This window comes from Pelodiscus sinensis, chromosome 7 (genome assembly GCF_049634645.1).
Source record: "Pelodiscus sinensis isolate JC-2024 chromosome 7, ASM4963464v1, whole genome shotgun sequence".
Lineage (NCBI taxonomy): Eukaryota > Metazoa > Chordata > Testudines > Trionychidae > Pelodiscus > Pelodiscus sinensis.
Genome location: NC_134717.1, coordinates 9,255,587 through 9,280,087, shown reverse-complemented (window position 1 = coordinate 9,280,087; position 24,501 = coordinate 9,255,587). Strand labels below are relative to the sequence as shown.

The following is a 24,501-nucleotide window of genomic DNA, read 5'->3' as shown; positions in this document are numbered from 1 at the left end:
CATAATTGCTCTAAGGAGCTTTATATCTCATGAACTTCTATGGCAACACAATGAAGCCTGCCCAAATTTGCTACAATATATACTTTAAGAATTCCAAGAGAAAGATCAAAACTTCCATGCAATGTGTAATCCTCAGTATTTTAAAATATTTCTGGATTTTGCTGATCCCATTCAATAAAGTAAAGTACATGACACACACTAATACAAAGACTGCCAAGAAAGGGGCCTAAGAATACTTTTGGTTTGCCCTCAATTGATTTATAAGCAACAGTCATAAGAATTCTGCCAAGTATTCATTTAAAAAAAAAACACCTAGCATTTTTAAGTCATACACAATGCTGAGCCAATTTTAATGCAGATACCCTATTCCTTCCAGTCTAAATCTGCACACACTGTATGGAGTATAATAGAACAAAAACCCATTATAACAGACACAGAATTTCAATACATAAGTTACAGCTCAGCTAAAGCAAACGGAATATTAAACAGTAACTTCCTTTATTTGATATGTTTGAAGTGTGTGTCTTCCACTTCTGAAGCCCTAAGATTGCACATGGAATGGAAGACAGGCATTGATTCAGAAAATCATTTAATAATAATACCCAGTTCTTACACAGGATTTTTTAAATCAACAGATCTTAGAGCACTTTGACCGGGATTGGGGGGGGAGGGGTGTTCAGTATCATTATACCCATTTTACAGATGGGGAAACTGAGGCAGAGATGTGAAACGCCTTGCCTATAGTCACCCAACAGGCCAGGAGAAATAGAGCACAGGTCTCCCAAGTCTCAGCCCATTAGTGAACACTGTCTTCTTAAGCAAGTACCTGATATCAATGGGAATTTAAGCATGTATTTAATTAAGTGTTTTGCCAATACAGATGTATTCCTGCATTGGGGCCAGAGGACAATAGCAACAGGAATCCATTGGTAATTAGAATCTACTCTGCGTGCAAGACAGAAATACCCCATTCAAACAGTGAGCTGGTCTTTTTCCTTTTGCATGGTTGTGTAATTTAATATGAACGATGAACCTACTTTGACACTGAAAATGTCACCTAGCTCCCCTCTTAGCCATAGCACTGACAGCAAAAGCACCACTATCATAAGCAGAATACAGCAACCAACTTCAGGTATAGTTCACCTTTGCATTTTTACAACCTATTAAATAGGCAGTTATTTTACTTTATATTTTCATGCTCTCTCATAGCAATAATGACCTCCAAACCTTGCATTTCCTGCCAGTTAATAACTGATTGGGTTAAAAGGCCAAACCTTCAGCTTGTCCAAGCCAGTCACAAATTGCCAAGAAATGCCTGACCCACAGGTCATTATTGCTTTAAAGCACACAATAGAAAAAACTAGGACATGTACAGTAGCATTGAAAGTCCACTTCATTTCAGAAAGGGCAAAGTATAGGTGGAAAAAGTTAAATTATATAAGCACATGAATCCGTGGAAGCATGGGTTTGAATACAGACCAAAGGACTGAGCTTGTATGTAGAAACAGCATCTTCCACAGTGAAATGCTAGATCAAGACTTTGGTCTGAACTGACTTTGTGCCAATGGAAAGCCCTATTGACTTCAGCAAGTTCCCACAAAGCACAGATGTCTGCCTGCATGGAGCGCGTTGTAAGGGACGTTGGCATTTAGTCTCACTCCGTTATTAAAATGGTACTCTAGAATGACCATGCTAAAGAATAGAAGGAAATGATCAGATCGGGGCGGGGTATTGCAACTCCTGTAAAAACAGTGGGATTGTTTGTGGCATTGGCAACAGGCATAGGCAATAGAAAGTTACAAGAAAATCACATGTGTTCTGAACAGTGCTAGCTCTCTGGTACTGGTTACACAAATGGATGCTTGTGTGTCTCATTCCTGTATACCTGAAATCCTGGAGCATTATAATTCATCTGTCCTGCCAGACAGGAGTGTCTTGTACAAAGGAACCAAGTGTTAACTCAATGGAATTCACACCATAGAACAGGAACTTAAATGATGTTCAGCAATATTAGAATGATTACAAAGCATCTTCAGAGACAAAGCCACTCCCAACGGAAGTAACCCTGAGCAAACAAGGATTTAACACATGCATCTGCAGTTTCAGAACTAGTTTGGGGAGCATGCAAGTCTGAGGATTTCTAATGCTCACGAGATATACTGACTGCAACTGCCCTGCCAATGAACCTCAAGGTGTCAATCTCTCTGCTTTGCAACATGCAGTGTCTCTGGGGCATAGCCTGCCATCTGTGACAAACTCAATGATGAAACACTGTTAGGAGAAATTAAACTCAGCTTAAACTCTGTTCTAACCCAAATCTTCATCAGTCATTTTCCTTTGCCTCCAATGTACCACTTCCTCTGCAATTTTCCCCCCCTATAGGTATATACAAATCTTGACCCAACTGCTGCCCATGACTTATTTGAAGATCTCAAGTGGGGGGAGGGAAGCAGTCAATGTGATTTTAGTGGGGTTTTCGACACACCCACATGGAATTCTCATTAACAAATATATGGTCTAAGTGAAATTACCACAAGGTGGTTGCACAACTAGTTGAAAGACTGTGCTGTACTTGGGGAGCACTTATCAGTGGTTCGCTTTCAGATTGGGAGGATGTGTCTCAAGGAGCACTGCAGGAGTCAATCCTGCATTTGGTACAATTCAATATCGTTATTAATTACCTGAACAACAGAATGGCAAGAATGGTTATAACATTTATAGGTGATGCCAAATCGGGATGGGCTTCAAGCACTTAGGAGGACAAAATCATAATTCAAAATGACGTTGACAAATTAGAGAGATGTTCTGAAATCATCAAAATGCAAAGTACCACACTTGGGAAGGCAAAAACCAAACACACAACTAACTACACAATGGGGAATAACTGGCAAGGTGGTACAGGAGGCCCCCGACCTGTAATGCGACTGGCTCCAGGGGAAGCGTCACAAGTAGGGGGCGTCGTAACTCGAACCCTCATTTACAATAGGCGCCGTGTGCCCTCGTAAATGCGGGCCGAGGACATAAGTCGGGGGGTTATGGCCCCTTCCACACTTACAAAAATGGTTGTCAGTGCGGGGGGAAGCGGGGGTCAGAACTTGGGCAGTCACAAGTCGGGGGCCTCCAGTAGTTTTAGTGAAAAGGATCCTGAGGCTACAATGGAACACAAACTGAACACAAGTCAGCAATGTGATACAGTTGTGAAAAAGGCTAATACACCCAAATAGGATATTAACAGGAGTGTCGTGATGAAGACATGAAGGTAATTGTCCTGTTCTTCTCTTCACTGATAAGGCCTCAGCAAGAATACAGGAAGTCCCCAACTTATGAATGGGTTGTGTTCCAAACATTCATTGGTAAATTGGTTGTTTGGAACTTGGAACATATCTACCCATAGAAACAATGTTATAAATGGTAGTTAGGTTCCTAAGCTTGCCCAAAAAACTCTATTTAACCCACAATGTAGCTGAAACACAATGTCTTTGTAATGAAAAACAGTAAAAAAATATTTTTGTATTTAACCATGACTACTAGTGTTTAAGAAAAAACAGGTTTAAGTAGAGGAAGATGAGGAGGTAGTGGGAGATTCTGAAGGGGAATTCTGGGCATTCCCACTGCCTCCATGGGCTCTGTGCCAGCTCCTGTGGTCAGCCCCATCCCCCGATAGGTCAAACCCAGCCCCACTTACCAGGAGGTGGCGAGTGGTATGAACAAAGGCCAGAGGACTCTGGAGGAGCAATGAGCAGCCGTGCACGCTGGTGGCTGGAGAGCAGCTGGTGGCTGGAGAGAAGCTACGGTTTCCCCTTCAAAGCACTGCTTCTCTCCAGCCTCTTGCTGGGTAGCCACCCCTACCTCCTCCGACCACCGCCTGTGCCTCTTGCCTGCTCCCTGGCTGCAGGTGAGCTTGTTTGTATGTGCGTAAGTCGGATGTTTGTAACTTGGGGAGTGCCTGTACATGCTGTCTGGCGCTAAGCACCACTCTTTGGGGATAAACTGAAGGAAGTCTAAAAGATAGCAACCAAAATAATAAAAGGTTTAGAAAACCTGACTCATGAGGAAAATGGCATGTTTATTCCTGAGAAAAGATGACTTGTGAGGGGGCTTCAAATATGATAAAGGTTTTTAGGAAAAAAAAAAGAGAGACTGTAAACCATTCTCCATACCCACTAAAGGCAGGTTAAAAAGTAATGGGCTTAATTGCAGCAAGGGAGATGTAGGTTAGACATTAAGAAGCAGTACAGATGTACCCTTACAGACAGGACATCAGGCTCAAAGGACTATAAGATCCCAATCCTGCAAACTGTTCCTTAACTTTACACATGGCCAACCCTTTGGAAATCAACAGCATTACTCACACTCTTAAAGATAAGTGTGCAGATAAGTGTGTGCCAGATCAGCAGTCTGTTTCAGCAAGTTACACTTTCCGTAGGAGGTCAATGAGTAAAATCTCACACTCCACAATGCAGAAATCAAAGCCAAACACTGTGAAAAAGTTTGAAGTTTGATTTGGGGGGGGGGGGGGGGAGTGGGGTTTTTTTTTTGGAGTTGCTTAAAATATTTTTTCCCCCAAACTGAAATTAGTTAAAATGTCCTGCTTCAGTTGACATGTATATAACCTTAAATACTCAGATCAAAAGCTTATGGGGTTTTTTTGTTTTAGCATTTATACATCTAGTCATCCTCTTACTTACATATGTGCCCTTCAGTTCTGTGGCTGCCTGCTGGTAAGATGGCATCATTCTCTTACAAACACCACACCCTGGTCATAAAGGGGAAAAAAAATACAAGGCAAATCATATACCAGTAATGACACTATTCATACGTTCTCGTGGATGAAATCTAGCACATCAAACAGTGAAAGATTAAGTTTTCTGAAAAACAGCTTCAGATCTCAAAACCTTCTAAAGAACGCCAAGATTAAAAAAACAAAATCGCTTATTATTCCTTACCTACTTTACTAAACCCCTGAGATTATTCAACATCTCTAAGAGAATTACTTTTTCCCATTTGTGCTTAATTTATCATTTATCCAGATCAGTCAATTTCGCTCTCAGTTTCACATTCTGATTCCAGTAGTAGTAGCACAGTAGTGGTGTATTTGGGGGCATGATAATTCATTCTTAAAATTCGGAACAGTTATCACTGATACTCCCCCTCCCCAAAATTTCACCAGAAAATGTTTATTAAAATCTTATTTTCTTCCCTTGCCTCTTCATGTCAAGAAAAAAAAAAGCTACCTCTAAATTCTGGATCTAACAAGTTTTCAGCATCCCTTTAATGGAAACCACATGCATAGGCTTACAATTCAAGATTTGATCTTGTATTCCCTGGGCACTCAATATTCCTAATGAGCTGGGCTTTACCCTGCATTTAAAAAAAGTCATTTCAAGATCCATGTTCCAGGACCCAACCTTGCACTACAGTGCCAAAGCAAGCTGAGTCTGGCCCCTAATACGGAACCAATTAGAACACCTCTGATTCAACCCAGTTTAATAATTTTTAGGAATTAATGGAGACACCCTTTCTTAACAAATTAAGTGGACATTAAAAAACAGCTTGTGTTCATTTGATTACTTAGGAAAAGTGATAGTTCAAAGACGACCATTCAGGTGCCAGACAAGGCAGTTTAGCTCACAAAAAAGGGAGAGAGAAGATGTGGGACTGGCATGTGCTAAAAAGCTGCATGTAAATAATGCTGTAGGAGGCTTAAGTAGATTAGCAATAAAGCACCTTGTAAGCAGCAGGTTTTTCTATTGCCAAGAAACTGAGATGGGAAAGAAGACCTGAGTAAGTTCTTCTGAGTCAGATGAAAGGGACTTTTATCTCTCTGACTCTAGGACTGCAATGTGGTAGTAATGAGCAACTGTCCTCCAGCCACCAGCTGGGAGGAAAAAAAGAATAAGCAGTAGCCTTGGGGGCTGGATGAGATCACCCCAAAAAGAGCTCAGTTAATGTTTCTGGGAGAAATTGGCAACAGCAATTCAGGTTTCCCCACAGCAGTGTGCCTCAACCGCAAGCAGGAGGGACATCCTCCAGGAGGGAAAGGAAAGAGGAACCAAATCTCTGTGGCTATTCCACCCGTGGTCTGAAATTGACTTAGGCGGAGATTGGTTCCAGGGCAGTGTCAGAAAGGTTTCATACTGCTCATGGCACACCATCCATTTCACTGAAGCCTGAACCGGCAACAACCATTCTCATGCAGTCTGCTGACCAGCCTGCCAACGGCACCACCTGTCAGCCACTTCCTCCCATAAGGTGTTTTCATTGTCCTATCACCCGCCTTGACATGTCTTGCTCTCTGCTTCAGACTCCTTCCAGAAGCCCTCTGACTGTCCTGCCTTCGAACCCACCTGAACCTTTTGCTCTCCTGGATTCTTTCCTAAAATCCAAGCACGCACTGGTGTCCTCTACCTTCAAAAATCCCACCTCTGCCCAACTCCCTTCTGCTCCTAACTCATGGGTCACACCATCTGCAACTGCTGCCTTGCGGACGTCACCTTCAACCCCATGCAGTATTGCCTCTACCACCTATCAGCGTGTTAGTTTATAGATGGTAGCTTATTTCAAACTCTTCCAAGTAATATTTGTCCTTACACAGATTTATCAGTGTAGCTTTGTCACCAGGACTCGCTGTGTGTCAGGTATCTGATCCTGGCTAGGGTTTCTTTTAATACTGAGCAGTCACGGAGCTTTTTCTAGAAGAATACTAACAGTGATGAGATCACTTTGTAAATTTAATCAAGAGACCCAGTCAAAAACGTTATTTTGTCATCCTCATCATAAGCTACATCTTCTAGCTGTGTAGTCACGTTTTCACTTCTGCACTTCTTTCACAACTGGTGCAGAGACCACCACGATTTGTGTATGCACACACCTCGATTGTGTTGTTCCTTCACATTCATTGATGGCGAAATCAGGTCTCTGCCATTTACGTATTCCAGCATTTTGTCTGTATGCCTTACATCTGATTAAAAATTCATTCTATTTCCCTTCTTTCATTGTTCACTAACCCTTCCAGTTTGAAAGGCCGGTACTATAAATATCCTTCGTTTGTGACAAAATAAAATCCACTTCCTGCAAGATTATTGCAGGGAGATGTAGTTATTTTAACACAACAAAGCAAGGGCCATCCAATTGCAAGTGACACCTAACTTGTCATCACAGCTACTACCAAGGCTAATGCAGTGGTGCCTTTCCATCTTGGATCATACACTCATGCACTTTCTACAGCTAGCAATGGCACCGAGCTTTGAAGAGCTGAAAAGCCTCTAGATTGCGGAATGGAATTGTAAGAGACCACCAAATAGCAGCAGCATATCATTTGCTTACCGTGATGTTCACAGTGTGACGTGGTCTCCAGGTGTTGACATGACATACACAGAACCTCACTGCAACACCCTGTCAAGGAGTCATGCTGCAGCCATTTTGTGACTTCTTACAACTCTACCTGACCCACATTTTCCAGAATGCTCTGAGGAACCCCAGCACCTTGGGTTTCAGTCACTGAGCACTACATGTTACATCACATATGCAGCTCTTCTTGACTCCTCTGCCCAAAACTAGACAGAACATGTGACGTTGATGCCAGAATCCTAGTCTCTTTTGGAGAGTCACTGCTCTAGTAGGACCAGCTCTCCATGGACTATGGGGACGGAGAGCACTGCAGAAAGTAAAGAAAAGCATGAACAGTATTCAGGTGCATCCATTATGCTGTACAGGGCAGGAAAGTATGCGTGTTAACTCATATGCCTTTAACATACCAGACAGCCATAGAACATGAGAAAACCAGACAGGACTAAGAAGAAGAAAGCGATCTGAAAGAGCAGTGACTGAGACCAGTACCAGCAGGCACTGGAAAGAGGCGAGACTTTTGTAAAGAAGAAGAAGAAGAAGAAGAAGAAGAAGAAAAGAAGAAGAAGAAGAAGAAGAAGAAGAAGAAGAAGAAGAAGAAGAAAAGAAGAAGAAGAAGAAGAAGAAGAAGAAGAAGAAGAAGAAGAAGAAGAAGAAAAGAAGAAGAAGAAGAAGAAGAAGAAAAGAAGAAGAAGAAGAAGAAAAGAAGAAGAAGAAGAAGAAGAAGAAAAGAAGAAGAAGAAGAAGAAGAAAAGAAGAAGAAGAAGAAGAAGAAGAAGAAAAGAAGAAGAAGAAGAAGAAGACTGCCCAGAAAAAGTGACTGAGTGGATGCCAGGGGAAGAGAGGCCAGAAAAAAAAAAAACAGATGACAAATGCTAAGGGCAGTACAGTGAAAGGAAATGAATATTAGTCACTAAAGGGATAAATGGAGGAATAGACCACCACTGAGAGGAGAACACCTCTGGGAAGGAATAATGGTTGATCAGCCACAGGGGTAACAGGTTTATAGGAAATAACAGATCACTTACATGGGGCATAGAACATCATCAGAAGATGTCGGTCTTCTTTCTTTAGAAGCCTTCTGAATTCCTAAAGTAAAAACAAATAAAAACCGTTATCAGTACAACAGATAGATACATCAAGAAAGAACCATTTTTAATCACTGTTCAATTCTTAAAAAGCACATAATGTATTAAAGACACGTCTGCTTATGTAGGGTGGGGAATCTTGTAAAAAGCTAAAACTTGAATCAGTTCTCTCCATTCAGTCCAGCTTAGAAAGTGTTAATACAGATGACCATGGGACTCTTTCACTAAATACCGTACGAAAAATGTTCAGTGTAATTTCTACATCTTAACACTATCTGCCAACTCTCACTAGAAGCTTTTGGAAGCTACAGGATAATAGACCCATTTTCCTGCTTCATCCTCTGAAAGAAAACTACTCTGATTTCTTATTAAAGAGCTGGAATCGATTGGAAAAAATGACTTTAGCTTCCATTCCATGAAAGCCAAAGGCAGGCCATGAGAATAGATTTTTCAGTGCCAGGTGTGGTGGGGAAACCACATGAAGTTTTTAAATTGAATGTGACCCGAGGAGAGCTTGTAATGGAGAACAAAAAGGTGAACATTAAAAATTAATCTTCTTACAAAAACTGAATGTCAAAAAAGAACAGTTCCTTATCTCAAAAATGAAAGCTAGAAAAATGGAAAAGGCTCTGTATGAAACACCAGCTAAAGCTCAATCAATTAAAATTTTAAAATCAATAGACTAGAAAAGCATACAAAACACCAAACCGATCATTACTGGAGACAGCACAGTTACCATTATAACAACCCTTTCTTTTCGAAACCAGAAATATCATTTAATTCTACTTGCAGCCTACCCACTTCCTCTGAGGAAGGCTGGTATTGTGGTTACAGCACTAAGTGAGCACCGTGGAGATATGGTTTCACTTCCTGCCTTTGCCATAGGCTCCCCGCATGTACTCTGGCAAATCACTGACTGTCACTGTGTTTCACTATCAGGCTATAAAATGAGAACAGCACTGCTTTCTGCCAGCCTGCCTCTATCATCTTTATTGAGGCAAACTCCTCATGGCAAGGACTGGTCATTTACTGGGTGTACAGCACCTAGCGCAATGATGCTCTAGTCACAGTGGGGCTGTTGCAATTCCCCCAGCGATTTCACAATTCACTGTAAGGCAGTATTGTGCAGCAGAGATGGCATCAGTCTGGGTGTCAGGAGATCGGGCTTAAAAGCTAGTACCCCACCTGCACCGTCTCCCGCCTGCTGCTGCCTGCCCTTCTCCTCTCCTCCCCGTGCAGCTGCCTCTGTGGGAGGCGGGAGGGGGAGGTGGTGCCACAGAAACCGGCTCCCACACACACTGGATCCCGCCTTCTCCCACCCCCCAGCTGTTTCAGATACAGAGGAATGGGGGGGTAAAAGGGGGGGAAGGAACGGCATATAACCATTAGGATCATTGGTCAATCATGTAAACAGCTACACGTTGCCATCCCTCCTCTGTAGTTAATGTCATATGTGAACTTGTGAGAGCGACTTGTGCTTCAGTTTCTTCTTTTGAAAAGGAGAAAATGGTGCTTGCTCTCTTTTGTAAAGCCTTTACACGCACAGTTCTTACAGATATTCAATACACACACATTAGGCATGTCGCCGAAGTACCTTTTCACTGTCGACATGCACAACATCTTTGGCAAGGGGATCCTCCTCCCACAACGGAGCTCCCTCCGGATCCTTCAGAAAGGCCACCACCGACTGCGATGAATGGAAAGAAAACAACGGGCTTTTCAATGCAACATCAACGAGAACTAGGAGGGATCCCCTCCCAAAGTGTCACCTTTCCACTCAGCTGGCTTTTCATCTTCCCTTTCAGCAACAGCTACTGCCCTTCTGCCTGCTAGCTTTCGAGGCGATCAATACAGCCATTCCCTGTAATGCAGCGGAGGGGCCCTGGGCAGTGTTTCTGAACAAGGGCAGAAGGTGCTGAAGTTGGAATTGAGGGGCTGTTCAAAGGTACGGACTCCCTGCAGGACATGAATATCCCAGGACATGAGGGTCTGTATGGCTGATGGAGCCTCGGCAGAAAGAGGTAAGCACATGGGCAAGGTGAGGTTGCAGGATAGGGACGAGAATGTTCAACCCAGAGGAGGGGAACCTCTTTTGGGGTCGAGGGCCACTGACCGGTATTCCCTCTAAGCTCCAGTCAGTCAGCTCTATGCATGGAGCCCTGAGCCTCTGACTTGGTGGGACTGATTAATCACCTGTGATGCTGTGCAGCCACACAGCCTGGAGGAAACACTGCCCCTGACCCACAGCAAAATCATTAGGGGGCTGCACACAAGTGAGGGGGAAAAAACCCCAAAACACCCCTCACTTATGTGGCCCCTGACAGAGAAGGAGAAAGATACTGCCCACATTCCCCACATACACCAGAGCCTGGGGGAGTGGGGGAAGGCTAGTACACCCTGTGTGCTCCAGCACCACAGTGGGGCAGCAGGGGGGCTGGAGAGTCAGCACCAGCTCCCAATCCTTGGGGGTCCTGAGGGCCAGATCCAGTCAAGCCAGGGCCCGCATATGGCCCCGGGGCCTGAGGTTCCCCACTCTGGTTTAACCAGTTAATCAGTGGGGGGCAGGGGCTGCTCCTGTAGTGGGGAAGACGCTCCACCCAGCAGCAGGCAGGGAGAGGCTTCAGCTGGGCTCAAGCATCCTTCCCCCCCAAGCCACTCTTCCCTCTAACGAGTTAAAGGATATGTTTAACCGGTGAACCAATTCAATGGGATTTTACATCCCTGTCAGAGGCTACGATGCTGCAAGGATCCTCTGGGCCGCAGTAGTCTACTTCAGCAGGACTAGCTTCTGCGAAGCAGCTCCCCAGCTGCTCCCTTGCCTGGTGGGCTAGGATGCCTCCCCTGCATTCGGGCCAGATTCTCACTCCATTCAGGCCTCTTGCATTGGAGATGTCTAGTGTTCTTACAGCCACCCACAGGTTAGCACGTGCTCCCCCGCTCACACCAAAGACTAGGCTTTAGACTTTCCACAAGGTGGCTGACATATGCTAACCTCTCCGCCCTCTGGTCTAGACAGGATCTCAGGGACGTTCTTACAAGCACTCGGTCTTCAGTGGGGCTGCCCACAGCTCAGACCAACCATCTGCTCACGAGGGGCAAAAAATTAATTTCTGGCTCCATCTGCAGTGGCTCTGACAAGCTCAGAGGAGGAAAAGACAGGGTCTGTGCGTTTTAGTTATTCAAATCAGCAGACAGGATTCTTACTACATGGAGGGAGCAGAGCTGCTGAGTAAGGAAGGGTCAGAACCTCAGAAGCAATACTGGGAGAAGCAACACACATTCCCACGGCGGTAAGAGAAATGGCCAGGCCATTTTCTAAAATAACTGTAGGACAGATGGCACTCAGGACAATAACCTCCCTGACCAATGCTGGAAGAGGGCTCTATAGCCTACGGGGAAGGTAGGGCAGGGGAAAGGGGGGGGGGGGGGAGAGGGAGTATTCACCCGCAGTTAAGAATGATATATCAGCTTCTGTCCTTTTTTGGCATTGCCGGAGCTGTGCCTAGAGCTCAATTAAACACCAGGGAAAGTGTGTGTGTGTGTGTGGGAATCAACCTTTTAACTGCTAATGAGCATGATTTCAGGAATTCCCTTGTGACAAATTCAGCTGTGTAGAAACAGATGCCGTTAGAGGATGGTGGATTAAAGGGATTTTATTCATCCAGCCTCTCTCTAATCTTAAAAAAAAAAAAGAAAAAGATGCCGTGTCATGTTTTCTGGCAGGGGAATGCAGCATATTGCCTTCCGCTTGTTCCGCTGCATGGTAGAACTTCCACATTTCCTGAGCATTTAACTAAAGTCTTTTCATCACAAGAGTGCAAAGCTTTCACAAAGGTTCCTGCACTCCCAGCTGAGGGTTGCAGAGCTGGTCAAGGTCTGCTCACCTTGTAGCACCACGGTACCAGGGAGTTGGTAGCAAACCCGGTCATTAAAACACACTTTGATTCCTAGCACAGGCAAGGCCAAGCTGTGCTTTAACTATTTTCTCAAACCACACTAGAGCTTTGAACTGAACACAGACGTAGCATAGTTCAGGAACATGGTTTTGTCCACTCTGTACTGCAATATCAAATCACTAACATAGTGAATGCCAGGGAAATGGGGTAGGCTCAGAAGTTAAAATAGGAAAAGAATAAGTTAAAAATTACTTAGAAAAGTTAAGATATCAAGTCACCAGGGCCTGATGAAATGCATCCTAGAATACTCAAGGCGCTGATAGAGGAAGGATCTGAGCCATTAGCTATCATCTTTGAAAAGTCATGGAAGACAGGAAAGATTTCAGAAGACTGAAAAGGGGCAAATATAGTGCCCATCTATAAAAAGAGAGATAAGGACAACCCAAGAAACTACAGACCAGTCAGTTTAACTTCTGTGCCAGGAAAGATAATGGAGTAAATAATTAAGGAATCCATCTGCAAACATCTGGAACATAATAAGATAAGGAACAGTCAGCATAGATTTGTAAAGAACAAATCATGTCAAACTAACATGATAGCTTTCTTTGATATTATAACAAGCCTTGTGGACAAGGGGGGAAGCAGTAGACATGGTATACCCAGAGTTTAGTAAAGCATTGGATACAGTTTCGCATTACCTTCTTTACAAAAAAGTAGGGAAATTCAATGTAGATGGTCGGGTGCATAACTGGATGGACAATGTATAAGTCGGGTACATAATTGGATAGATAACTGTTCTCAGGGTACTCATCAATGGTTCACAGTCATGCTGGAAGGGCATAACAAGTGGGGTTTGGCAGGAGTGTGTTTTGGGACTGGCTCTATTCAATATCTTCATCAATGATTTAGATGATGGCATAGAGAGTATGCATATAAAGTTTGCAGATGGTACCAAGCTGGGAGGGGTTGCAAGTGCTTTGGAGGATAGGGTCATAATTCAAAATGATCAGGACAAACTGAAGAAATGGTCCGAGACAAATAGGATGAAGCTCTACAAGGAAAAAAATGCAAAATACTCCACTTACGAAGGAACAATCAGTTTCACACATACAGAATGGGAAGTGACTGTATAGGAAGGAGTACTGCAGAAAGGGATTTAGGGATCATAGTGGACCATGAGCTAAATATGAGTCAACAGTGTGACACTATTGCAAAAAAAATCAAATATGATTCTGGGATGCATTAACCGGAGTGTTCTGAGCAAGACACAAGAAGTCATTCTTCCACTATATTCTGCGCTGATTAGGCCTCAATTGGAGTATTGTGTCCAGTTCTGGGCACCACATTTCAAAAAAGATGTGGAGAAATTGGAGAAGGTCCAGAGAAGAGCAACAAAATGATTAAAGTTCTAGAGAACATGATCTAAGAGGAAAGACTGAAGGAACTGGGTTTGTTTAGTTTGGAAAAGAGAAGACAGAGAGGACATGACAACAATTCTAGGATGGAACCAGGTACCCCAGCACAGTGGCAAGCCCTATTACAGGCTGGTTGCTAACTGGATATCGGATGGAATGTAAACTATAATGCATCAGGATGCTAATATGAGGCTTATTATCCTTTGGACTGGACATAAACCTTTCAGTTTTAAACATGGACTCGCTAGAGCCAACTTGATTCAGAGATAATAAAGATATTCAATTACTACTAAGGAGTATGGTCGTGGAACAAGGGAGCCGGACGGTTCCTAGATAACCCCTTTGCATATGCATTGAAGTGAGACACCCGCTCCTTGGTTTATCTTTGAGTTGCTTACTCATCTTTAGCAAACAGTGACCAGGGGATAGCAGGGCCATGCAATCCAGTCAAACAGGGTCAGGAGAGGCCCAAGAAAGATGCGCGAAGCAGGGCAGCAGGAGTGGGGAAAGCTCCCAGCAGAAGCCCACACCGTTTAGCAATGTACTTGCTCCACTCCCTAGTAACACGCATACCTTCAGGGACCTTTGCAGTTTACCTAAACCCATTGGCCAGGACTGCAGGTACATTTCTGCCTAGCTGCAGCATCATTTGTGAGGACTTTGGGCTGCTTAACGGCCACCCCCATGACCTTTATTAAACGGGGTGGCAAGACAAGTACCCTTGCCCAACAAGGACTGCAGGCAGGATAGCAGACCCCAACTGCTCCCTGCGGACCCAGGATTCTGCCCACTGCTCAGCTCAAAATCAGAAAACATAATTCCCCTTTAGAAATCCTAGCTTTCAAGGGAACATGCAGCAGTTGTCGGAAAGTCAGCTAACGATCATGGATCCCACAGGGACAGGTCATTTAACCATCATGCATCGAGCCCTACAGGTTTGTTCAAGTCTTGACATGAGACAAAAGGGAAAAGTGGTGTCAGCCTGGGCATTAGTCCATGAAAAGCTCAGGATAATCCCTCTTCAGAAGGCAAAACCTGCTGGGATGGCAGGAGTTGCTGCAAGGGTGCACAGGTGCTGTTATTGCAGGTCTGGATCTGGTACAGTGGCTGGGCTGTGGGGGGCCCTGCACCACAGAAGACAGGTTGCCGGTGAGGATGTGAATTCCCTGCCAGAGCTTCATAAGGAAAAGCTGTGCAATTTTAGCCTGACCTACAGTGCTCTGAACTAGGGATGTAAAATGAATAATTTAATTAAATAGTCGATTCTTATTGGTTACTCGACTATTCCATAGTGCCCAGGGGTGGGGCAGGCAGCCAGTATGCTCTGGGCCCACTCCCGAGGAGCTCCCTGCCACTCTGCACTGCTGCCTCTGTATCAGAGGCAGCAGTGTAGGGTGCCAAGTGGGAGCTGGTCCATTGGGGGAGCCTCTTTGAAAACCAGCTCCCCTCGTGGACCAGCTGCCTATCGCCCCACACTTCTGCCTCTGATACAGAGGCAGCAATGCAGGCTGGCAGCAGCCTCTGTCCAGGGGAGGTCTGAGCTCCCAGACCCAGCATGAGTCAGGACTCAGCTGGGCTGCATGCCTGACTGGTTCCTCACACACTTTAAATGCAGAGCCGCAGCAAGAGTAGATCCTGGACACATCGCAAGCCAGGACTCAGCCAGGGTGCTGGCCAGCCTGCTAAAAAATTTACTGGGGCTGGGGGAGAGGAAATGCATGTAGTCTATAGCATTAACCCATAAGCTTTTGCTTATCCATTAATCAACTACACTATTACTTCCCTACTCTGAACCTACTGCACCCAAATCCACACAGGTTTTTTGACAAGGTTTATTTGTTTTCCTTCTTTCATTGTCCCCATAGAACTTTGCTTCCTCTTGGACTCTATGAAGTCTCTAGGAGGAGAAAGAAGGTCATTTTGTTCCCATTGTGCTCTGGAAATATCCATACAAATCTAGACTGCCATAATCAGATCAGACAAAAAGCCACTTTGTCTTCCTTTAAAACTCATATCTTGGCACTTAGAATAATAAAGAAAGTATTTCCTAATATGCTGTCCAGCTAACACACTTGTTTGTAGACTGCTACTGACAGGATCTCACAGCAAAACGACGTATTTGTTACCAGCTGGCAGGGAAACTCACAATTTACATTATGCTTTAACATGGGTTCTATCTTGATATATTCATAGCCAGTTTTTCCAGACATGTAGCCGACAGACACAGAGATAAAATGACCTAAAGGGTTTTTCTATAGCAGCTGTTTGCAAAATTTACTCTCTCCTTGATACCTCCTACACAAAACTGCAAAAGCCAACATCTGTTTTTAATCCACATGTCTCTCCCCATCCCCCCAATTTCCAGTGCTAAAAAATATATATATTCAAGTTTACCTTCAATGTGACAGCTCGGTTATATTCAGTATGAAATGCACCATCCCTGTTGAATGAGGGGTGAGAAAGAGTGTTAACTTTCAGGAACATTGCTAGAAATCGTACAGCTGTTCTCCCTAGCATCTTGTTATGCAGAATAAAATTATCCTATTCAACACACAGAATTGTGTGAAATGTACAGCAAAGCAATTTTAAAAAAAGAAGAGGAGAAACGTAAAGTAAACAACTCCCTAGTGAATAATTTCCTCTGCGAAGCCTTAATGAGAACAGTTACTAAAGGTATGATCTGTGGAGATGCAGCTGCTCAGCACCTCTTACATTTGCAATAATGCCACGCTTGTTACTTAGAATACATAGCCCTTTTCATCAATGGACCTCAAAGTGCTTGGCAAAGGATGCACGGCATTATTACAGATGGGGCAACTGAGGCACAGAGACAGGAAGTGACTTGCCCTAGATCATCAGCAAAGGCAGAAACACAACACAGGTCTTCCAGGTCCCAGTCCAAGGATCTATCCACTAAGCCACACAGCCTACTTCACATTCATACCTCTATTCACATAGGCCTGATTGGGCAAAGCATTTAAGCATGTGCTTATATCCCAATAAATTCAATACCTAAATAAATTCACCTTTAATGGGATGTAGGCGCATGCTGAGACGCTTAGTTGAACCGCAGCTTGTTCAGCTTTATATGTCCAACTGTACAGGGGCAAGTTAATGAACCTCTGTGCTAACATGCAATATAATAATACAGAATTAATAATGAATGCCATGTGATTATTATACAGTAGCCTGAACAATTAGTACCATAAAATCTGATTCCAGTCCCATACTTACTTATAATGCATTAATTCCACCCCTTTCTCCTTTGAATTGGGATCTACCTTCATCTTCCTGCATACTTTCCGGCTTTCTGCATCGCTGCGAGATACAGGGACAGGAAAAAGTATGGTTAAAAAAAATGAAATCGAAATGTGCCCAACATTTAAGATAAAATGCATGGCTCTGCTCTCTTATCAGCTTTGTTGTGAATATGGTCATTTAGAAACCTCACTCATTCCTCGAGCAAGAATACAGGAACTTTGTGGCAGCCACCTCTGATTCTAATTGTATGTACATGGGGCTAAAGAGTGATGAAACAGGAACCAATAATTCCAGTTTCTCCCCAAATTCCTATCCGCTGAAACGGAGTTTAACTGCTACTGAGTTTACCTCTCTGGTCTGGCACCCTCAGGACCTAACCAGTCCCAGAGGAAAGAACTTGCCAGACCAGGGGAAGTCCCCTGCCACTAGACCGGCAGCCCACTGCTGCTTCCAGTCCCCAGCCCTGTGCCTCCATCCGGCTGTGCTGCTGGCCCTGGCCAGGTTTGCCAGACACTGGCTCCCCACAACGCTGCCAGGGCTCCCGGTCCCCCCGGCTGGGCTCTCAGCCACACTTCTAGCCCCCTCTGCTCCTGGGCTCTTTGGTTCAGAAACATCCATGTTCCTGCCAGGACACAGATGCCCGGTTCATGATTCGGTGTGTAGGCAACGCTTCTGCTTAGGCGACTAAGAGAGGGATTCCAAGTTTCAGGAAGAATGTGCCCATAGCTTTGACGACAGGATTGGTGAGCAAACGGTGTTCCAGAAGGGATGGGAATTAAAATCAACTTTTGTACCTGAGCAGGAGGGAATTCCAGGAAAAAGAAGCAGGCAGCATGCAAGCAGTGGAGACCAGAGTGGGACAGAAACTGAGTCAGAACGGTAAGAGGGGGCATGAGAAGAAATTAAGAGAGCTATAGACCCTAATTCAGGAAAGCATCTGTGTTCAGAACAGTGATTCAGCATTTGCTCCAATCCCACATACTTAAGTGCTGTCCTGAGTTAGGTGCAGTGGTCAGAGCAGAGTTGCATGGAACCTTAAAGATTGTTGTGAATGTGAAAGACAAGAGAGGAAGACATTGAAGGGATTTGCAGAGAGGCCAGAAATGGTCAGAGTGACACAGAGGAAAGGAGGGTTCATGCTGGCAATATCATTCTTTGCTTAGACAAAAGAGAAAGATTAAAAAGCTTTGAGACCTGTTCCTCGGCAGATGGCAGCCGGCACTTTTTGCACCAATAAATCAATTTAGAAAATGAAAACACTGAGTGCCCATCAATGCTACTGAAGTTTAAACTCATTAGTGCCACTTACGAAAGCTTAGACACATTGGGTATGTCTATACCGCTATAAAACACCTGCTGTTGGCTCATGCCAGCTGACTCAGGCTCACAGGGCTTTGGGTGCAGGGCTATAAAACTACATTTTAGATGTCTGGGCTCTGAAGTCCATACCCTGCAAGGAGGGAGGCTCTCAGAGCAAGCCATCCGTGGGTATTTTAGTCCAATGTAGCCACACCCAAAGGCTGTCAGGAGCGCCACAAAATGCAGTGCTACTGCTGGTGTCTGTGACCAAGACTGTCAGGAGAACCGTCTGTCTCCTTACAAACACGAGAAATGAACAATCAATTAACACTGTGTTGCAGATAAGGGCAAACCTTGCATGCAGAGGTTTTCTGAGCACACTTTACAGATGGCATCACATTTCAGAAAATAGTACTAAGATACAAAAACATCAGTGTGTTCTACTGTGGATGCAAATTAGCATTCTGAGGAAACAGCAACACTATCAGAACAGCTTGCAGTTTCACACCCATTCCTGGAGTCACAGGTCATGGCCAGTAACCCATTTCCCTATTCTTCACTGTCAAATACCCAACAGACCACGGGCTTGCTTCTCCAAAACAGTTCTCACTATGGTCAACCACATGTTTATCATCTCCATGCTGGACTGCTGGGATTCGCTCTCTGTAGCATTACAACGGGGCAGCCCTCAAACACGGCAGCCAATACCAAACAGGGCTGCCTATCTCATGAGCAAAGTGGGACAGTGACAACACGGGACACCTACACTCTATGCTGTAGCCATGTTGTTGTAACTTGTGTTAATTGGCAGTCATTTAACTCCAGCTAGCCAAACACCTTTGTAAATATTCCTCACAGCACCCCAGAAGCGTTAGTTCCAGGACACACAGAACTGTGGTTTGCCTGGCATCTCAGCTTCATCTCTAAACAATTTTTGCAGAGTGTCTAGATTAGCATGTTCAAAGGTTTTGACAACTTTATTAGCCCAATTTATAGTAGGGCCACAGGCTCTACTCTAGACAGAGTTGTAGGCCTGCAGATAGCGTTGCAGGATACTTGCTTTCTGTTGCTGGGAATGTTTATTCTGGTCTGTTGAACAGGACGCAGAATGGGACTCAAGAGACTTGGATTCCATTCCCACCTCTACCACTGATTCATTGTGGGAAAGTGACTTAACTTCCAATGCCTCATTCTTCCTATTTGTTGAACAGGGATGAGGAGACTTACTATCCCTTTAGATTTACACAGAACTAGTACTACACAGTATTGTTTTCTGATGGAAGGGATGCCTGGGTATTAAAATGAGATTCTTATGACTATCTGTGAGGAACGTAACCCAGTGCAATTCCTAGTAACTCCCTGCTAGAGCACTTAAACAAAGGAAATAAAAACAACAGAAGATACCTGTCAAAAACAGCCTCTGAAGCAGAGGTGGGGAACCTTTTTTTGGGTCGGAAGCTGCTGACCCACAGAAAAATCAGTTAAAAAAAACCCCACACCCTTCTCACGTGACCCCCGACTGAGAAGGAGAAAGATACTCCCCACGTTCCCCTTGCACACCAGAGCCTTAGGGAGGCCCAGGCTAGTAGAGTTTGTGTGCTCCAGCCCCAGTGGCGAGGAGGGGCTAGAGCACCAGCATGGGCTCCCCAACACTGAGGGGGGGCGGGAAGACCCCTGAGGGCTGGATCCAGGCAAATGGAGGGGGTGCATCCAGCCCCCGGACCTTAGGTTCCCCACCCCTGCTCTAAAACCTGGCATATGCTGGGAAATTGCCCCAATTTCAGCCACCTGTATAAATGCCCAGATGCAAACCCACTAGCATAGACAAGGGGAGCTACGATTTGCACTGGTGCATCTTAACCTGGTTTCCAGCACAGGTACACCAGGCCAGTGTAAACAGAAGTTTCACCTAACTACACTAGGCCTGCACCGAGTAAGGCTGGATCACAGAAAATCCCCAGCACAAATGACGCTTAAATATCCATCAGTAAATGTTTCATGCATCACTGCAGATGTCATAGCTTCACCGATTCCAAGGCCAAGATTTCAGCACGACAAATGCAGAGGATTCATTTATGTTTCTTTGGAGAGAGAGAACCCAAACAATTCATTGGGAAGAGAATGCTGCTGTACCTAGTTATGTTTTATCTATGCTCCTTCTGCTTATCTCCCTGCAAGCCATAAAACAAAATAATCCTCAAGGTGTCTGTTGATAGCAACCTTTTCCGATACATTTGGTAACTGCCATTATTCAGTAAATACCAACATCACTTCAGCCTCTGCTCTGAGGAGATTTACCTCCTTGGGATTTCAGCCAACAGCCTCTCTCGCGTGACAAGCGTTTCACCTCTCACTTGGGAAAGGATAATTAGGTCTCCAGTGTTTGCAATTTAATTATACTCTTTGAAGAGGAAAGGAAGTTCATTCTAGGGCCTTTAAAAAAAATTCAGATACACATACAACTCCCAAACTGACTGTCGAACGAATAAGACATTCGAGACAAGGATACAGGCTCAGGAGAAATACCTCAGAAGTGCTAGCTTAAGTAATGAGGTCAGGAACTCTGCTCACATTAATAGTGTTCTGCTCCCTCGGGACACCCCCCTGCTACACGAAGGTTAACCCAGTAGCTCAGCGTCATGCCACCGCTGACAAGAAAGGCCCGTTTTATTTACAGTGTGTTCCAGAAATAATCCAGCTCTATTCCCAGTGTTTAGCCCAAACCAGAAACCAGAAGGATGGATACACAAGGAAACTCACTGAAAATCTCCACAGAGACAGGGTGGCTGAACCCAAGTGGTTCCATGTCACCACCTCCACCCTACTCTGGATCCACAGAAACCATTAAGGCAGTGGTGGGTAATTTGCAGCCCATATGGTTTCTGTGTGTGGCCCATGAGACATTTTGCTTGCCAGTGCCCACGTGCAGGTTTGCCAGATTCTGCTGGTTTCCATCCATCTAGTTTTTCTCTTATCAGTTTTACTACAGTGACACACACACATACAGCAAGGGTACATGAAGCAAGGTGCACATGGACTGCACACAACATTGACTGTGAGAGCCCTGTGCTCCCGCCGCTATGCTTCAATCGGCACACTCCACAAATTCTAGGTACACACAGCAGTTTGCAAAACTACCTTATCCCAGGAGACTGTCTTGGTTATGACAATCTTGTGGCCTACTGAGATGAAGAAGGGCCGCTCATTAAAGGGTCTATAGTTGAGGGTAGGGATGTAAGCGACTAATGGACTATCTGATAAGCAAAAGCTTATTGGATAGTTGACACACTAGTCAATTAGTCGCTTCCCCCACCGTTGCTACCTGTATAACAAAGAGGCAGCCAACTATGAAATGTACAAGAGTCCCGCTGGGACTGCTGCGCGGAGTCCCACTGGGAATGCTGCTGTCCCTGGACTCCATGCCACGTGTCCTCTTTGAAACGTACAAGAGATCCCACTGAGGCTCTTGTACATTTCCAAGGCAGAACACACTAGTCCTTATCGACTAATTGTATAGTTGATGGAAATCCCATTGACTATTCGATTAGTTAATTAATCGAACATTAACATCCCTAGTTGAAGGAGAGACAGACCCTGTGGAAAGCCACTTCTGAAATATCCATTGGAAACTTGTGGAGTTTCCTAGCATCAGACAACTGTTGACTTTAGCTGGTATGGAAACCCACTTTGTATTGCCCCACACCTCCATAAAGGCGATGGAGTTGGTCCACGTGAGGAATTACTGGAAACGCCTGAGGGATACGTGGTGCTGTTGGGCTTGAGAGGCAGCGTGAAGGCATTTTGCCTGAGTGAGGTTGTGTGAAGATCCATGGGCTAGGAGGAAGAAAGGGATACATTTTCAACTCAACTTTCAGAGAAGTGGAGAGCCAATGAGTTAGAGAGATGCAAAAAGGCTGTTCCCAAAGCCAGGAGCCACATAGAAAAGGCTCTGCCACCAACAGCGGGAAGCCTGCGTGGAGGGAGAAAAGAGAGGCTGGTGCTAGTTTTTTGGATGAAAGACATGGTCCCGGAGTTTGGCTGCAGCGAGCCCAGGCAGGTTTTTAAGACACCTATGAAATCAACTCTGACTGAAATATTGTGCTTGGAGGTGGCACTGTTGATGACCATCCCATCAGATGCAAGTCAAAGATTCCCCTGGCAAATTCTGAAATCCGCACGACAAGACTCTGTGCACTGGCCGATGTCCCCTTTCTCTCAATTCAGGGACAGCAAATTCTGGAGTCCTCTAGAGATTTCTCTCCACAGACAATGCTATCCCTTGGCTTCTCACCAAGGAAGTCACAGGAGCTCTACATATGTAACAGCCTCTGGCCAGCAAAGGTCTGAAGTTTTTCAAACCCTCTCCTAGAATATGACTAAACTCCATCTGAAAAACAAGTTCACTTCTATAGCCCAAAATAGACCAAATCATCTTAATACAGCGCCAGCACCTGGCTGCAGCTTGCTTGGCAGTCAAAACTGGGCTCTGTAGCCAAAACAAGCCTGCAGATGCACCCAATGTGGTACAAAAGAAATGGCTAATGAAGACTTCTTGGAAGCACCATATTAAATAATGACTTCAATAAAACTCCCTATATTTAGCATTGGTTCACTCCCACATAAGTCACAGCCATGCACACCCCGCTGAACCATGCAGCTGTATCTCAATCTGAAATTAGGTTCAGTGATTCCTGCCTATTACATTTCTTTTGTCAGTTCTGATTATTTATTAACAGCGCCTAGAGGTCCCAGCTCTGTACAAACCCACTGTAATCACTAGACCTGTCCCTTAAGAGTTTACAATCTCAACAGACCACAGACCCAATGGGAGGGAGAATCAGAGGCACACAGTGACGAGTGACTTGTCCAAGCTCACACACTAGGTCAGTGTCAGACCAGGCGTGTCTAACACCCAGTCCAATCACGATGCCTCCCAAACACTTCAGAGGGTGAACGACAGGGCAGTCCTTCCGCCATCGGTGTTTCCTGTTCACCTTTGCCTCTGCTCCAAGATCTTCAACTTCTCCACAATGTGCCAAGAAAAACATGCCCAGTTATAACTCCAGGTTAACTGTAAGTCTGGGAACATCTCTTGAATTTGTCCTGCCCAATAGCTTCATAGGCAGCCAGCATTCTCTGTGGTTAGTGTGCCCATGGTGTGCTCTGGCTAACCTCCCAAAGCCCGCTAGTGTCACTTCTCCAGGTTACCAACCCCAGTGTGCAGCTTTTGCAAAGCCCTCCGGTGGGTTTCCACAAATACACACACTGTCCTGTTTTTCTTTTTTTGTGGCTACAAGCCATGCGTCTGTGGACGTGCCTGAGAGTTCAGATCCTGATACCAACTCTAGCCACACATCCACTTGTACAGGCAGTCCCTGAGTTACATGTATTAAGGATGTTAAGAGGACTAACTGGGTACACAGTTAGTCAATATGGGGAGGTGCTCAGAAGGAGCTACCCCGCTGCAGCTCTGCAGTCTAAATGTAGTAAGAGCCGGGCAGTAGAGTAGCTCTTGGACCCAGCGCCAGCTAGGTCTCTGTCAGGCTTGCTCAATCCTGACTCGTGCCAGGTCCAGAAGCCCCTGTCCACAGGGGGTCCCAGCAGGGAGTTGGGATCCCCCCATTCCTCCCAGACAGGGGCTGCTGCCAGAGCAGCCTCCCCTGGTCCTCCCGCACGACTGCCTCTCTCAGAGCGTGGGGGGAAGGGGCAAGAGACACTGCAGAGACAATATTGGGGGGAACTGGCTTTTAAGCTGGCTCCCCCCAGCACTGGATCCTGCTCCCTCTCCCCACAGTGCCTCTGATATAGAGGCAGCAAGGGGGGAGGGAAATGCGAGTAGTCAACTCAACTACACATTTGCATCCTTAGTGTGTACCATTATTACTTCCTAGTCTGAGGCAACAGCTGCCATGACTAGTGCTGCTTACAGTATGTCACGTTTATATGGATCCTCATATTCTATAATGATCTCAGGCCCTTCTGTATCATTCTCCAGAGACAGATCTAAAATAGGAGGGGGGAGGGAAACCACTTCTCAGAAGCTGTCAACCTGGCTGCCAGAGCCCTCTTATACTCCAAGAGCTGTGCTAAGCAGACACCGGATGATAATGGTTTACATCCACTCAGACAGAAAGCACATACATCGCTCTCAACTTGGACAGGCACTCAGATACTGTCACAACGAGAGTAGCATAA

The 24,501-nt window shown here is 45.0% G+C and overlaps 1 protein-coding gene across 1 annotated transcript in view; it reads right to left on the bottom strand.

Annotated features, from left to right (window-relative positions):
• PDIA5 (protein disulfide isomerase family A member 5) overlaps positions 1-24,501 on the bottom strand; it is a 151,004-nt gene that overhangs the window by 85,638 nt on the left and 40,865 nt on the right. The window contains exons 4-8 of the mRNA XM_075933121.1: positions 16,981-17,064; positions 16,141-16,186; positions 10,030-10,122; positions 8,376-8,436; positions 4,689-4,756 (exon numbers count right to left, since the gene is read on the bottom strand). Coding sequence (XP_075789236.1) covers positions 4,689-4,756; positions 8,376-8,436; positions 10,030-10,122; positions 16,141-16,186; positions 16,981-17,064 — 352 coding nt within the window. The remainder of the gene's footprint in view (positions 1-4,688; positions 4,757-8,375; positions 8,437-10,029; positions 10,123-16,140; positions 16,187-16,980; positions 17,065-24,501) is intronic.